The sequence below is a fragment of the Fringilla coelebs genome (genome assembly GCF_963513975.1).
Source record: "Fringilla coelebs genome assembly, chromosome: 12".
NCBI lineage: Eukaryota > Metazoa > Chordata > Aves > Passeriformes > Fringillidae > Fringilla > Fringilla coelebs.
Genome location: NC_140038.1, coordinates 14,019,739 through 14,035,037, shown reverse-complemented (window position 1 = coordinate 14,035,037; position 15,299 = coordinate 14,019,739). Strand labels below are relative to the sequence as shown.

The 15,299-nt window shown below is 45.6% G+C and overlaps 1 protein-coding gene across 1 annotated transcript in view; it reads left to right on the top strand.

The window, feature by feature from the left end:
• ARNT2 (aryl hydrocarbon receptor nuclear translocator 2) overlaps positions 1–1,790 on the top strand; it is a 91,944-nt gene extending 90,154 nt beyond the window's left edge. The window contains exon 19 of the mRNA XM_084213782.1: positions 1,658–1,790. Within this exon, the coding sequence (XP_084069908.1) occupies positions 1,658–1,756 (99 nt within the window). The 3' untranslated portion in view covers positions 1,757–1,790. The remainder of the gene's footprint in view (positions 1–1,657) is intronic.
• The last annotated feature ends 13,509 nt before the right edge of the window (positions 1,791–15,299 follow it).

Sequence of the window (15,299 nt, the reverse complement as noted above, 5' to 3'; positions counted from 1 at the left end):
TTGGAAAGTAAATTCACCTCCAGGACTGGGCCCGTGTGCAAGAATGCTGCAGAAGAGCTGTGAGCATGGGAATATTCCTGTGTGGATGAACCATTGCTTTCACACAAGATCAAACAGCAGCACTTCATCTGGAATAACTGCATGTCTGCGTGCTCTTAGCCCAGGGCCCAGGCAGGATTGGTCTGCTGCATCTCTTTGTGTTAGCAAAGGTTAATTGCTCTCCAAGAGGATATTCAGGGTAATTCCAGTGGAGCTGGTGGCAGATGGTTTGATGGCAGCAGAGATGGGGGTCCAAGCAGTGTTTTGCTTAACAGATTTCTTATGAAGTTAGTGGCAAGGAAGACCGTGGGATAAAAGGAGAGCTGGGCTCATCTGCAGAGCTCCTGAAGGTGAGCATGTGTTTGGAGGGAATTAGGATAATAGCTGGATGGGATAAGAAACTTGGATGAGTTTAAAGGCCTCCAAGATTTGCTTGGATTGTGCCCAAAGCCAGCCCTAGGTCAGCTGGGCTTAAGGAGAGAGGCAGACTCAGAGGGAGACCTTGCTGGATCTGTGTCTGAGGAGACTTGGCCACAGAGGCCCCAGCAGCAGAAATGCCTTCAGAGATGGAAATGGAGACAGGAGGGAGCAGCTACAGCTTCCATTTGGCTGGGAGAGAATGAGGGGAAAACATCAAATAAGTCCAAATTTTGGTCAGAAGATGAAGGCTGACCCTGGCAGCTCAGACACTGCCAGTTGTGTTCACAGTCTCTCTCACCACATTGGCAAGGATGCTGTGAAGATTTTGGATGGATTTTAATCAATCTTTGTTTTGGAGGAACTTCCCAGTATGCAGCAGCAGCTCTCAGCTCTTTCACAGAGCAGATCTCGTGAGCTTTCTTACTTGTTTTTTGGTTTTGTTTTGTTGTGAGGATGAGCCATCCCTGGCAAGACTTGGTGTTGTGGTAAGAGTTTATTATTGTAAGGACTGAGAGGAAAGGCAAGCGTAAACTCTGGTTTTCCCAGCAAGGGATATCTTTGCCCTGTGGCTTCAGTCTCCAGCTGAGAGGAAAGGTTGAGTGTTTTTTGAAGCCTCCTGCAGAGACCTCACTTGGCTCAAGGCACGTGAGAGCAATTAGTACGAAATCCTATTTCTCCTGAGAAGTTCCTGCTATTTCCTCTGCCTCTGTACACCCATGAAGGCTGCTTGGGCACCTTGCTAGCTGGGTGATGTTAGTCTGGGGTGTTCCACAGAGCAGTGTTCACCTAGAGAGTGCTGGTAGGAAGTGAGACCTTGCCAAGCCCATCCTGACACAGGTGGAGCTCCAGTGTGTGAGATGTTGTACACTCCCCATGCAGTGAAACCAGGGAGTTTGCTTCTTTCCCTATGTAGCTCCCATTCCAAGGGGAGCTGTTTCAGTCTGGGAGGAGTAGGCAGCTCAAATGTATTTTATTTCAGAGGAGCAAAACTTCTGCCTTGCTTAAGTCCCACCTCTTGTTCAGGTCAAAAGTAGCACATAAACCTTAGCCCAGCCCTCTGCACAGGTCTGGTTTTCACCTTATTTATCTGAACTTGGCCTTTTCTGGTTTTACACTGAGAAGATGAACAGGAAACAGTTTGTGTCTGGATAATGTGTTGGCAAGTGAGACTTCACTTTGATTTTTCCTTATCGTGCAGGACATGCTGCCGATGCCTGGGGATCCAACACAGGGTACTGGCAATTACAACATTGAAGATTTTGCTGACCTGGGCATGTTCCCACCGTTTTCCGAGTAGCTTGCGAAGCAGAAATGGAAGTTCTTCTTCTCCAAGGCCATTTCAGTGTAATTCTGGCGCTGCTTTTTCTGTGTTGCATTTCTGTAGAAGCTACTAAACCAGAAGACACATTTCTCACGTTTCAGATAGTGGTGTAGGGCTTGCTCTCTCTTCCTTGGGGTGCATCAGTGCCAACAGAGGAGCTCCAGCACTTGTTAGTGTTCATTGACAGCTCCATTGGTTTTTTTTTATATATTTTATTGTCATCTACCTCAGAGATAAAAATTTTTCTTGTTTTAAAAAAAAAAAATCTCTGAGTCTCAAACATTTGAATGTGAATGATGCATAATATTTCCTTTGAATGGTAATTTTTCAATAGATAACAAAGTAACAAAGACTAACAGAGAAAAGGTAAGGTCATGTCTCGTTGCAGTGCCTACCGCTCAGTTTCGATGCCTTGCTTTAAGCTTAAGTTTCTGGAAGCAGACACAATATTCTGTTTTGTTTGATTCTTGTAGGTTTTAGGTCACTTTGAATGTTGAGATTAAGCAACATAATGTAGGCCTCTCTCACCAGAAGATTCAGCTCTGCCTTTTCTAACTTAAACTTGAATGTGTGTACATTTTGGTACTTTATGTATATCTTGTGCTGTATGAAGTGATTTCCTGTACTGGTTTCTTTTGCCTTTACAAAGGGTCCATTCTGGAGTGTACTGAAAAGGTTGATGATGTATGTGAAGGGTTTGAATATCGTGGGAGTCTCCATCACTTCACATAGGTGTTCTTACTTTTAATTCAGGTGGTTCTCTATTCAGAACAAACATTTACTTACATAAGCTATTAGTCTGGTTTTGCACTGAATTGAGGCCTATAACCTTGTACATTTCTCACTGGCTGCTTTAATTATTATTGTTCTTGCTTTCCCAAAAATATTGCCTCTTAAAAAATGACTGTAAACACATTGAGATTGCGTTTTCTATATTAGCTGCATTTCCTTTCTGTGAAGTACTTTTTATACTGTGAAACCTCACATTTTAACAGTGGAAGGTGGTGGCCTGTTACTAGGAAATTGTTTGAGCTCATTTGCTACAAGCAGTGAGATGGTTTTGTAGTGTATAATTTTTTTAAAGTGAGTTGGTAATAGATATTGACTGGACTATTGTCCACTGCATACACAGTGATAACTTGAATTTTTGCTTGGATTCCCAAGCAAATGCTTCTGCTAACCCTGTTCTGTTAAAAATGGGATTTTCAGCATACTAGGTTTGTTGAGGACTCTTGGCTGCTCTGAATGCTGTATGCTTTTCCACTGAGGTAAGTTAATCACCTTCCTCTTGGGCGAGTCACCTGCCATACATCTTCATGAGAGATGTGGTAGGAATCTTTTTGTTCAGTATTTCATATGCATGATGAGCTACAGAGGCTGGATTGTAAGGGTTTTATCCTGATCATTTCTTCTGAGATGGGAGGAGAAAGAATCACTCACAAAGCCCCAAGTTCCTGCATGCAGGTTGTTCATAGCCTCTGAGGTTGGGTGCAGAGGAGGAAGGGGCAGCTTCCCTCAGCTTTGGGACACTCAGGGGCCATCACAGTCCTTGAAAGAGCATCCCCAGGGCATAGCCCCCATCCAGAAGATCTCAGGGTGTGCAGCCATTCTTAGACTTTACAGGATTAAGCTCTGCCTTCTCACAGCCCCTCTCGAATTCTGGGGTGTCTCTGAGTGGGGACAGGGTGCACATCCCCACAGTCCATGTTTTTGGGGTGAGATCCTGGGGAGCAGGCAGGCCCTGCCCCACAGCCCACTCTGGCCAGGCAGGGTTCAGGGCTGGCACTGATGGGGCTGTGCCCATCTGACACTGCTGTCCCAGCCTTCTCCCAGATCAGCATGTCGTGTTCAGTAGCCAGGAAGAGTCCTCCTTTCTATTTCTCTCACTAAATCTGGGACCAATCTCTTACCCTATGTGCAACTGGGGCTAGAGAGTCTTTTTTTTTTTAGGGCAGTTTTGTATATCTCTAGATGAGGTACTGGAGAGGCTTCGATCTCCTGGTCTGCACTTGCCTCACCAAATCACACTGAGAACAAACAAAATTCTTCCTATCCTTCCCCAGAGATCTGGAAAATACCATCTTAGGTGAGCAAGCCATGTGCTTCTGCACTTTGCTTTTAAATTCATGGATGTTTATTCTCTTGGAGCCATCCCCCTTTTCCCTCGTGCTGCTCAAATGAATGACTGCTCGTGGAGTTGGAGAGGCAAAGGAAGTTCTGCTGCCTCAGAGTGAAGTTCAGTGGTGTCTCTAAGAGGTGCCTGGATGCTGCACCAGCGAGTGAGGTGCTCAGTGTCTGTGCAGGGTTTTGAGAGGGGCTGCTTATGAGGGAGGGAGCAGTAGGGGAACAGTTTGTGTCTCTCCACAGAAGATGCTTGACATGAACAATGTCAGTTCTTCTGAAATTTTTATAAATTTTTCCATAAAGTGAATAATGAATTCAGCAAAAAAGTGCTATTCCTGTGTTTTATTTTACCCAACAAACTGCTCTGAGTATATTTATAGTTTATTTTACTTCCTGAATTCAATTTAAAAATAAGGTTTTTAAAGTCATTTTCTTTCTCCTGACATCAGCAAGGATAACTTCCTCAGTGTGTTGTGGGTTTTTTACTACTGAAGCAGGCTTCCCGTGTACAGATTTTGGTTGTGCAGTTCCAAGTGCACTGTTAGAAGAAATTTAAGCACATCTCTCCTTTTCTTGGTTTTTTTTTTTTTTAAGTCAGTACACCTGAGGGATTAGAGCATGGGCTGCTGCTCACCTTGTGGGCTCCTCCTGCCTTCCTGGCTGGGGAAGGTGGTGGCTGCTCTGTTCAGGGCAGTGTGGACAGTGCCAGGTTTGGGTTTTCCCTGTCAGCTGCTTCTGTTGTGCCATCCTGAGCCAGTGCTTTACTCCTGGCATTTCCACCCTTGCCCTGCTCCTCTGCCATTCCTGGCCACCCCATCTCCCCCAGCCCGGGTGGGATGTGTTGGACTGCCATTCCCAGCCAGCGAGGAGAGAGCAATCCACGAGTTTGGCAATTTGGTGCTTCTGAGGCAGCAGCTGCTGCAGGAGAGGCTTTGCTGCAGGAGAGGCTTTGCTTGTGCTGCAGGGCTGTGCCCTGGCCCCGCTGTGTCCTGCCTGCTCCTCCCAAGCAGCCCCCCAGGCGCTGTGGCTGACAGAGCTGTGTAGCCTTGGCTGTGCTGTATCTTGTGTTTCCTTACTTAGCTTTTCCTATAGCTGCAGTTATCAGGTGCATTGGGAATGCTGATGTTTTTATTACGTGCTGTCGGTGTAGCTTTGTTGGCACTTTGGCTTCCAATTTCCAGAATTTCATAGGTGGTGGATTTCTCAGTTCTTTTGTGGATTTTTTTCTAAGCTGGAAATAAAGCTGCGATTTCTGATTGAACTGTTGCAAACACTGTTTCTTGAAACTGAATCTTTTGGGTTTTAAACTCATGAAGCAGGAAACTGCAAATAGTGATGCTCTGGGTGAGTTATTTCAAGGAGCAGACATGTAGAGTGAGACAGTTTTAGATACTAAAATATTTATATTCATTTATTCAGACGAACAATCCAAGGCTCCATCACATTACTTGTACAAGTGCTACTGGCAGTACCTACAGTGATGCTTTAACCAGATAGTTCCATTTGTAGCTTTGTTGCCTTTTCTTTTGAAGTACAGTATGAAACTGTAAATACTTCTTGCAGAACTGCCTTTTTAACTCTTAATTACTTTTGGCACAGTGTTAAATAGTGTTGGATTTACCCAATTGCTATGACATATATTTTTATACATAGGTGTACTCTTTTTTCAAGAATAATACAGCCATTTTGTCATTAATGCCTTATTGGTGTCATACTGCTGTTGCTCTTTGTTTGCAAGGTATCGAGTGGACTAATTTCTAGTTCAGATATTTTCACTTTTCCTGGCAGTGCTCAAGTTTGGCTTCAGGTGATCTTTGCCAGAGCCCCATTTTTCACAGTTGTTAACTGTGAGAAGAAGAGAATGTGGGCTTGGGCTTGTTGCTGTTAATGGAGCAAAGAAAAGGTGATGGCATCTAATGCCTTTGAAAGGTCAGACTTTTCCTACTCTTAACCAGAGTGCATTTCACGAAACCGATGACTGTGGGCACTGATTACTTTGTGTAGATTAATGGTCTTTAAAAAAGAAAGGGAAAGGAAATAAAAAAAAAGGAAACAACTCCAAAAATGGGCTTCTGTCATTGTTAGACACTTGGTTACGTATCTGTTTAAACTCTTCATATTGATGTGAAATTGTGCTGTGGATAAAGTGTATTTTGTACTTCTGAATGTTCTATATTTATGACTAACAAGTACAGAATCAGTTGTGTGTATGTATAACTAATAATTGCCTTTTTAAATTTCATTAAAATAAAAATGTCATGAGCTGTTATTAATTCCTGTCTTTCTGTAAATAAGTAAAATGTGCTGTTGGGAATTGTCAAGTAAGAAATATCCCTGAATTATAAGATCCATGCCAAAAATCAGAAGATGAGGCATTGATCTTTGTCTTTGAAATCTCCTCCAGTGCTGTGTGGTTGGGGACAGGATGTTCCTCTTTTATCTGTCTTGTAAAAGCTGTCCAGAGGGAGCAGGAGAGGAGTGATAGTTTAAGAGCTCAACTTTTAAAAGTGTTCCAGAAAAACATTAATTAACAGCCTGTTCTGCTGATGACGCTGAGGTGTGTGAATTGGTGGCTGTATTGTAGAGGATTTCATTAGAGCAGAATTGGTTTAGAGCTAATTCATGGTCTGGGGCAGTATTTATTCACTCCCTGGGGTGGTTTCCTTGTCTACCTTTTGGTCTCATTGTTCAAAGTTAAAATACTTGTATCCTTGCCACAAACATTCTGGTGACCTTTTCTGATTGCCTATGTAAGGCACATTTCCCTTTCACTGTGGGTCTTCATTGCATTTATATTGTTATTTCTTTGTCTACTTGATGCTTTGTGAGCAGGACTTACCATGCTCATGAATCCAAAAAGCTGGTGACTGTGCCATGGCAGGAGCTGGGGACACTGTGCTCCAGGGCCTGCATTCCTGGCATGGGGTAGGTGGTGTTTCCACAGCTCATACTCCATTTTTAGGGCTCTGCTGGGACCTGGCAGGGAACTGGGGCACTGGGATGGGATTTAATCAGATGCAGCCACCAGCCCCCCCCACCCTGCTGGGCTCTGCTCACTGTGTGCTCATCCCAGAGACACAGGTTGCTCAGTGAAAATGGGCCATTCGTGCTGTTTTGCTGTGAAAATTGAGTTTTCAATGAGGTGCTGTTCTCCTGGCGTTTGCTCAGGTGCTGGTGAGCATCTTTGGTGAATGGGCATGTGCCAGAGCTTGAGCCCCATTTGGAAGTGCAGCCACTTTCATCCTGGCAGCTCTTTGCTGCTTTTCCGGTGCAGTTTAATAGGCTTGGAGTTGCTTTTGAAGAACACTATCCAAACAGAAAGGCACACACAGAAGGGGTGTTGCACCCATGCCAAGCAGGGTTCAGTGTGGTTGGGCTGTTCTAAGATCCCTCCTAGCACTCCTTTCATGTGGGTCATCATTAGCTGTGCTCTCACGTGCTAAATCAAGTGCACTTCTGGGCACTGTGGTGGGAGTGCTGGGCACAGCTGGGTGTGGGAGTGCTGGCAGGTACTGATTTTGGTGTGGAATCTGGGTTTGGAGATGCTGGGTGTGGAATGGAGCCATGTGTTTTGTCTCAGCAGGACACTGTGGTAGAAATCCATCCAGGCTGCATGCAGGGATGAAATGCAGCTAAGGCTCACTGTGTTCTACACTCACCATCTTTGCCTCTATCAGCTGGCACTAATGAATCATAACAACAGGTCAAGTCTTCATTATGATGATAGAAATACATTTTTCTTTATTTTTCCATGGGAGCTATTTCTTAGCCTTATTTCTATCAAAATACCATCATGGTTCAGGAGGTATTACTACTCATGCAATTTTCCCAGTTCCTCTCTAAGTCGAATATAACAGGGGCAGATACAGGATGAATTCTTCCATCCTTTTTTACCAAGTTTCAGCATATTCCTGGTTGGAAATACTTGGCAGCATCTTTCTTCAAACTTCATGGTCTGCTCCACATAAAATGAAATAGAATCACTTGAGCTGTATTAATGGATTTGGGATCATATCCAGGGGTTGCTAGGGCATCTTTTCATTAGCTCTGGAAAAAATTATCTTCTAATTATAGACTGGCACTAAATACTGATATACAAAATGTGCCATTTGGGACCCAGTTGAAAAAAATGTCACTGCTAGGCTCACCCTGGACAATGCAGAAGTGCATTGCCATGGCTTTTGCAGACCAGAGTGTAAGGGCTGTACACACACCACTGCAAGGGACAGAGGACAGCCCCACTGCAGCTTTGGAGCTTTCCCCAGTACACACACCCCCAACACTTTGGTGTCTTGCTGCTTATTAAAAATAGCAAGCACTTCTTTTCAGTTAGGAAGGTGAAATTTTAAATACTTGGAACATTTTTGAAAACAAGAAGCAGTGCAAGGCTGAACCGCTTTGGTGCACTCTGTCATCCCAAACATGCTTTGGGTGGCTCTCACAGCCTCCCCCAGGTGCTGCCCATCCCTGGCTGTGCTGTGGCTGATGACCCTTCCCTTGGAGCTCAGTGCAGTTCTGTGTGTGGCCCTGATGGGAAGCGGCTTCAGTCTACAAAATAAAATCACAGGATAGTTATTTTCCATCTAGCACTGGAATTACTGGCCTGACAGACCCATTGCCACTGAGGAGCAAGGATTTTGTTTCCTTTGTTGTCTGATGCCTCCGATTTGCTAAATGAACACACAAGAGAAGACACAGCCCTGGCACCTGTAAACACAACCCACTGCCTTCCCTGCAGGGCATGTAGAGGGGGCAAAGGCTGGGTAATAATTCTGCCCACTCAGTGAAGAAATTTGTCCAGTGGAATTGTCTCAGAAGCAATCCTCCCCTCTCCTCAGCACCTCCTGGATGTGATGGACCAGGGATACCAAAGCCTGACTCACAGAGGTATTGTAAATGCTGTGGGATTCCTTCCTTCATGCAAATCACACTCAAACAAATGTTACATTGTTTCTGGCTCACATAATTCAGAGCAAAAGTCATCAGGAGGCAGCACTGTACAGTGCTGCTGCTGAATTAAATTTGTATTTCATTTTTAAGTGGGACTGATAATGGATGTCTCCCATCCTTCATCCTGCTGCTGTCTTCTCCAGCCACCAGAGAAGTGCAGAGTACTCTGAAAATTTGGAGCTGGTTGAGGTAATTCAGGCTGGTCCCTGGATGTGAGGGACAGAGGGAGTCAGCTTGCTCCAGCATGCTCTGCTCTGGGAAATGGGAGTGACGTGGAGCTCACCTGTGTAAGAGGTACCTGGAAACACCAGCTTGTCACCTCCCCACAGTGTCCCCTTGGCAGAGCTTGCAGAGGTGGGATTGCATCCCTGGGCCTCCTCCCAGTGCTCTCCAGTGTGTGACTGCTCAGCCCACAGAGCTCCTGCTCAGCTTCTGTTCCTAAATGGAAAAAATGATGCTATAGTGAAAGAAAGTCTGGGTTTGGACAGTGATTTTGGGCAGTGTCAAGGAGTCATGGCCTCTTCAATACCAAGCCCATGTGTCATCGTGGTTGCCCTGTGTAGTCAGGAAAAGTTCCTGCCTGATGATTTATTTGGTGACGTAGGAAGGGATCTTTGTCATTGTACCCGTAAAGCTCAAGCACTGCATGTTTACATCCATCTGATAAGGCACAGAAAACTACCAAGCCCTCTGACTGAGCAATGGTTGGATTTTAATCTATGAAATCCTGAAAGGAGATGGTTGCAGTTCTGTGAAAGATTTGCAGAATTGATGCTTAGGTAACTTGAAATGCTTATCTTTGCATTTGTCTGTTTAAAAACTGCATTTGGTGAGGTTGAGGAAAAAAAGTATTCCGTGAAATTCCTATGAGAAGTTTTAATTATTGAGAAAGTGTAATGCATTGTGCACTTCATTTAAGCCATATTGATCACCCCCTGCACAGAGATGCTTAATCTCATGGAGTTCTGAATTGGAGTTTATTTAGATTCTCCACATATTTTTTGTGACCTCTGTGATTTAAGGTCAGAGACCTCAGCAGGGAATCAATGGAAGTTGTCACTTTAATCATTTTAGTTCTAAAGGTTCATCATAGTTATGTGAATTGACCTAAATTTTCAGATCCTGCTGAGGGAGTGGGGTTCTGCACTAACCTGCCAAGGCTGACCTGGATATATCAGCTGGTAATGAAATACTGGAGCAAACCCACTGAAGCAAGTGTCAATTATATAAATAAGGCTACTAAAAGGCAAAAATCTTAATTCAGTGAAAGGAAGCATTTGATATTTATAGATCACTGTAGATACACAACACTTCATTGCAGAACTGTTCAGTCCTGAAAGCAGATTTCCTTTGACGGGTTTGTAAAATCCCCATTTTGTCCCTTGAACCACCACGTCGGTGAAGGGTGGGTGGATTTTTGTACTAATGTTGATAAGGTGTCCAGGCAATTTTACAAGACTCTCTTTAACACCAAGACTCCAGCACTGAAAAACAGAACTTTATGAGCAGGGATGGGAATATCAGATGACAGATTCCCGTTTTCCTCTTGGTTTGTGCTTGTTCTCCCATCAGAAGCATGTTTCACAGCCATTTAAAACACTGGAGCAACAAGTCCATTAATAGCTCTGACTTCCAGCAGGTTCTAAAATTGGGCTAAAGATACCCTGAAGGCACAAATTTCTTTGCTGTTTTAAGTCTGCCATCCAGAAGAGAAAATGTTTCTCTGAGAAACTAAATGTTGCTTGTCAGATTTGTTGATTCCCTGTCACCTATGAAATTGAGGTAAAAATGGTACTTCTCTCACCTGTGCCCAGAAATGCCACTGGAATGGTTTCCAGCTTCCTCCGTTTCCTTACCAGCCTCGGAGCTGGGCAGTGGAGGAGGAGAAGGTCTGATTGCTGAAGGACACAGGTCACAGCAGGGCTTGGCAGGCACAGCCATGACTGTGCAGGAGGGGCACTTCGGACATCTTCTGTCAGAGAGTTTGTGGGAAAAGGCTGCCAGAGCCCTGCTGTCTCCATCCTTGGCTGGGGAGGTGGTTGGCCTTGGCTGGCCAGGTGTCAAGCTGGGGAGAGCCCTGCTTTCCTAGGAGGTCCATGTGGTGCTGCACATTCAGTGCTCCTGGGATTCAGTGGGGTCAGCTGCAGCCCTCAGCACAGCCACAGTGTCAGAAAAGCACAAAGACCCAGACGTGCTCACTGACCCTGAGCCAGTTAAAAGGTCTGTGTGGCCTCCTCAGGCAGGCAGAGCTGGCCCAGGACTGACCATCCATGGCCGTAAGCCTCGGGCCATGACCACCTCCTCGCTCACTGACTCATCCTTTCCCCATATCCAGACGGTCTGACAAAGTGCTCTGTACCACATCACCTGTCAGACCTGCTGCTCTGAGCTGTTCTCACACCCATCCTTCTTTTAAGAGCAGACCAGTTCTCCTCTAAAATGACTCAAGCTGTTGACAAAAGTCCCCTGAGGTTGCTGACAAAAGCCCAGAGAGAGTCTGTCAGCATTGCCAGTCCCTGAATTCTGCAAGCAACTTTTTATTACAGGCCCTGAGACACTGAGAAAGGAGAAACCATCTTGATGTAGCACAATAGCTCCTGCCTGATTTGAAACATTGTTTTGCTGGAGAATCTCCAATATCCCATCAAATAAAGCCCTTTTTAACAGCAGTCAAGCACAAACACAGCAGTTACCAGACATGACCAGTGGGAGAAGTAAACAAGGAGGATCTTTAATGGGTAAGATCACAATTTAGCTAGCAGCTAAAATGTTCTCCTATAGGATTAATTCCATGATGATCACCCAGAACTGTGGATTGGTGTCCATGCAGTTTGTGGGACAGATGTGAAGGCTACCCTGTATCCTTGATGCTGTGGCAAAAGTATCCTGGATTGAAGGAATTTAAGAAGGAAGGCTGTAAGTTCCGTGGTGTCACAGTGTAGGCCCTAGTTCAGTATAATTGAACTATCAATTACATCAATTTAGGTTTTATTTGATTTTTAACCACCTGAGCTAGAACTAGAGCCAGTCATTCCATGGTACTTAAAATCCTATTGTTGTGCAAGCTCCTATTCAGATGTAATATTTGATAGGCTCATCAGCTTTTTGGAAATTTATGGGTTTTAGCCATTAATATTGCTGAGCTAAAAGTTAGCCCTGCTGCTTGCTGACTTTCTCATTTCACTAAGGATCTGCAAAGCTCTGGGGGTCTCTCCAAGAAGGTTGTGCTCATTGCTGGGAAGAGTGCTCATGGATGCGTGCTCATAGATGATCTCAGCTTGGATCAGGACAGCCTGCACAGGACCAGGTCAGGTGCATCATTTCTGACTCAGGGACTGCCTAAGCCAAACCCACCAGAGGTGAAGATGCAGAAGCATCTCCAGCCCATCCCTCCAGAGGCTTTAGTTGTGTGTTTCTCACTCTGGGTGCCACCTCAGGGCTCTGATCCTCTCCCAAAGATCCCCATGCGGATCTTCAGCACCACGCTCCCAAATGAGGTGTCATTTTGGGACACTGACATGCACAGGGGTTAGATGGCTCTGTACACCAAACCAAACCACTGGTGACCCAAAATTACAACGTGGGAGTTCCTGACTGCTAGGCCCGTGCTCATTCCACTAGACCACACTGCCTCCTGAGAAAATATGTTTTAATGGTATCTGGCCAGCTGTGTAAACATGTCAAGAGACAACCATGTAAAACTGAACTGCTCCCATTAGGCAAGTTATAGTCTATTTTATTTGTAAGCACGAATCCTAAATAGTCTGTTTTATTTGTAAGCACAAATCCTAAATCCCTCCTCTAGGATGATATTTTCACAAACAAAAAGTAAGGAAATGAAAAACAAAAGCATTACAGAAAATGTTGCTGTCTGGGGCTATGGGTGACATGACCAAATTCATTTTCCCTGGAACAGTGAGCCTCTTCCTCTCTACCAGACTCTGCTTTCCAGCCTGGTTCCTGATTTGAGAGCTGGTTTTGGGGACAGATGGGTTGGTGTCCATAAGGCAGGTAGGAAAGGCACCTCTTTTCACATTATGGGATTTCCTCAGCTGATGACCACCCACCTCTGCTTAAAAATATATTGCTGTAAGAATCAAAGCTATCAGTTAATGAATCTGAGCACCCACAATGCTCAGTGTTGTGCCTGTGTTATGACAAGACAAAACTTTCCCTGGTGCAGGACATGGCCAGCCACCCAACAAGTGATCTTTATTCTTTCATTAAAATGCCTCTTTTCTGTCTGTGCATTGCAGGGTGCAGAAGAACAAGGGATGTATTTAGCACTATTGTGACCCATCCTCCCAAATGCAGTTGTAGCAGCATCCAATACAGTGAATTTTTGCTGGGTTTTGTTAGAAAAAACAGAGGATGGGTTGCTATCTACTACCACTGAGAATAAAAAGCAGTGGGTTTGGGTAAGTGAAGTGCCCTAGAACCTGAATGAGCTGATTCCTCTGACAAAATGTTTGTTTGTAGTGGGACTCACATCTTGAGGTGAACACCACTGCTGTACTCACTCCCTTGTTCACTGTTAAGGGCCCTTCTCTTGGCTGTGTAGGTGGCACCAGCATCCCAGGGCTCCAATCCCTTCCCTTTGCTCCAGCATGTGGGCACAGCTGCACCAAAAAAATAGTGACAATTCTCACTTCAGACAGTTTGGTTCTGGTTCTTGTGTTAATGCAGTTGCTAAGTGACAGCATTTCCCTGATCCCACGGCTCCACACTCTGCTCTACAGCACAGGAATGCTTTCACTGCAGGAGCAGCCTCTGGCTCTCAGCTTTGCTCTTCACATATGTATCAGGTTGTTTCTGCAGTGTTTATCAGTAGTACTTTCTCTGTTCCTCTCCAGCAGTTACATGCAGAGCCAGGTTCCCCAGGGAGGTGGACCCATGCAGGGCTGGAGATCCAACACTGTTCCTGTGCCGCTGACTGCACGGTGACAACAGGAGAGAGGAACATTCACCTGCTGTGTCACCTGCAGCAAACTTGTCTGACAGTCTTCAAGGTCCACAGAGGTTTTCTGGGGCTGGAGTCTGAATGACAGCAGTAAGTAGTGAGCCAAGCACTGCAAAAAGCACAGCTCATCTCAGGATGGGGCTCTGAGCATTGATAAGGAATTGTTTTATTCTTTGTTCAAGGGGACCATGTTGGAGCCTGCAATCCCCACTCATGCTATCATGTTGGGCAATGGATAACAGAAATCAAAAGGCACTGTCACAGGGAAAGATATCACAGATGATTCAGAAATTCCAGGTGTTCTAATGAAGCAGGATTGCCTGGTACAGGCAGGAAGAAAGTTTGAGTGTTGGATGTTTAAGAAAACGCCCGGGTTGGCAATGCTGAGAACGGATATTTCTCACAGAGCAAATCATGGGTAGGGAGTTCTCATGACTTATTTCTTATCAGAGTTTCCTGCTGGGACCATTGCTTCCACGATTTCCCCCTTCTTCCTTGCCCTTCCCTTTCCCATCCCCAGCCCTCTCTGGGCTGGATTTCTCTCCAGGGGGTGACCCCACCCGGTGGGTGAGAAAATGCCTCTGTGGATGTGTTGAGTGTGGTACCAGCCCCACATGCAGAGATTTGGAGCTGCCAGCGATAGCAGTGAGGTGGATTAACCTCTTACCTGGCCTCGGTGCACCAGCAGAGGTGTTCTGCTCCCTGGGTGGGCAGCTCTGGGTCTCTCCCACACTCCAGGAGTGAGGATGAGCTGAGCATGGGCGTGGAGCCCCGCATGGAGCTGGGGATCCTGCCAGGCGGACCAGGAGATGCTTCAGCAGCCCTGTCCTGAGCAGGCAGCTGTTGGCAGCTGTGTGAGGCTGCAGGTGAGTCCCTCAGACCTGAGTTTCTCACAGGGGCTCCTCCACTCTCCCTGAGGCTGAGGCTGGAGGAAGAGATGCCTTGTAAGCTGTCCGAGGTGATGGACTGGCTGTGAATTCTGCTGACGAGGACTGTGGTGGAGGAGTTTTGTAGAGGCCCCAGCTCAGGGCAGGATTTTAGCAGGTGTTGAGGTCTCCCTGAGGCCAGTTTCCGGCAGGCTGAAAGCAGCCTTTCAGCATTACCGGTGATGACATTGGATGAGAAAACATTTTTCTTTAAACAGTAGTTTCTTCAAAGCAAGATGTGAAAAGCAAAAAGTTCATCTCAAACTAGAATTTGCTTTTGCACATCCAGAGCAGAGCACCAAAACTAATGAAATCCAGGTGCCTTGGCCAGTCCCAGGAATGGGAAAGGGAGGAAAAACCAACCTCAGCAGCATAAAAATCTACAGTTACAGGGACCTGCTCCAGCACCCAGCATGTTCCAGGCAATAGAAAAGGAAGGACATGTGTTTGTGACATGAAACATGGTGTGTACATGCAGTGGAGGGGACTGGAGCTGCTGCCACAAAATGAAACAGCTTCCAGGGGCTGAACTTCTTCCAGGATTTGCCAGAAGGGAAGG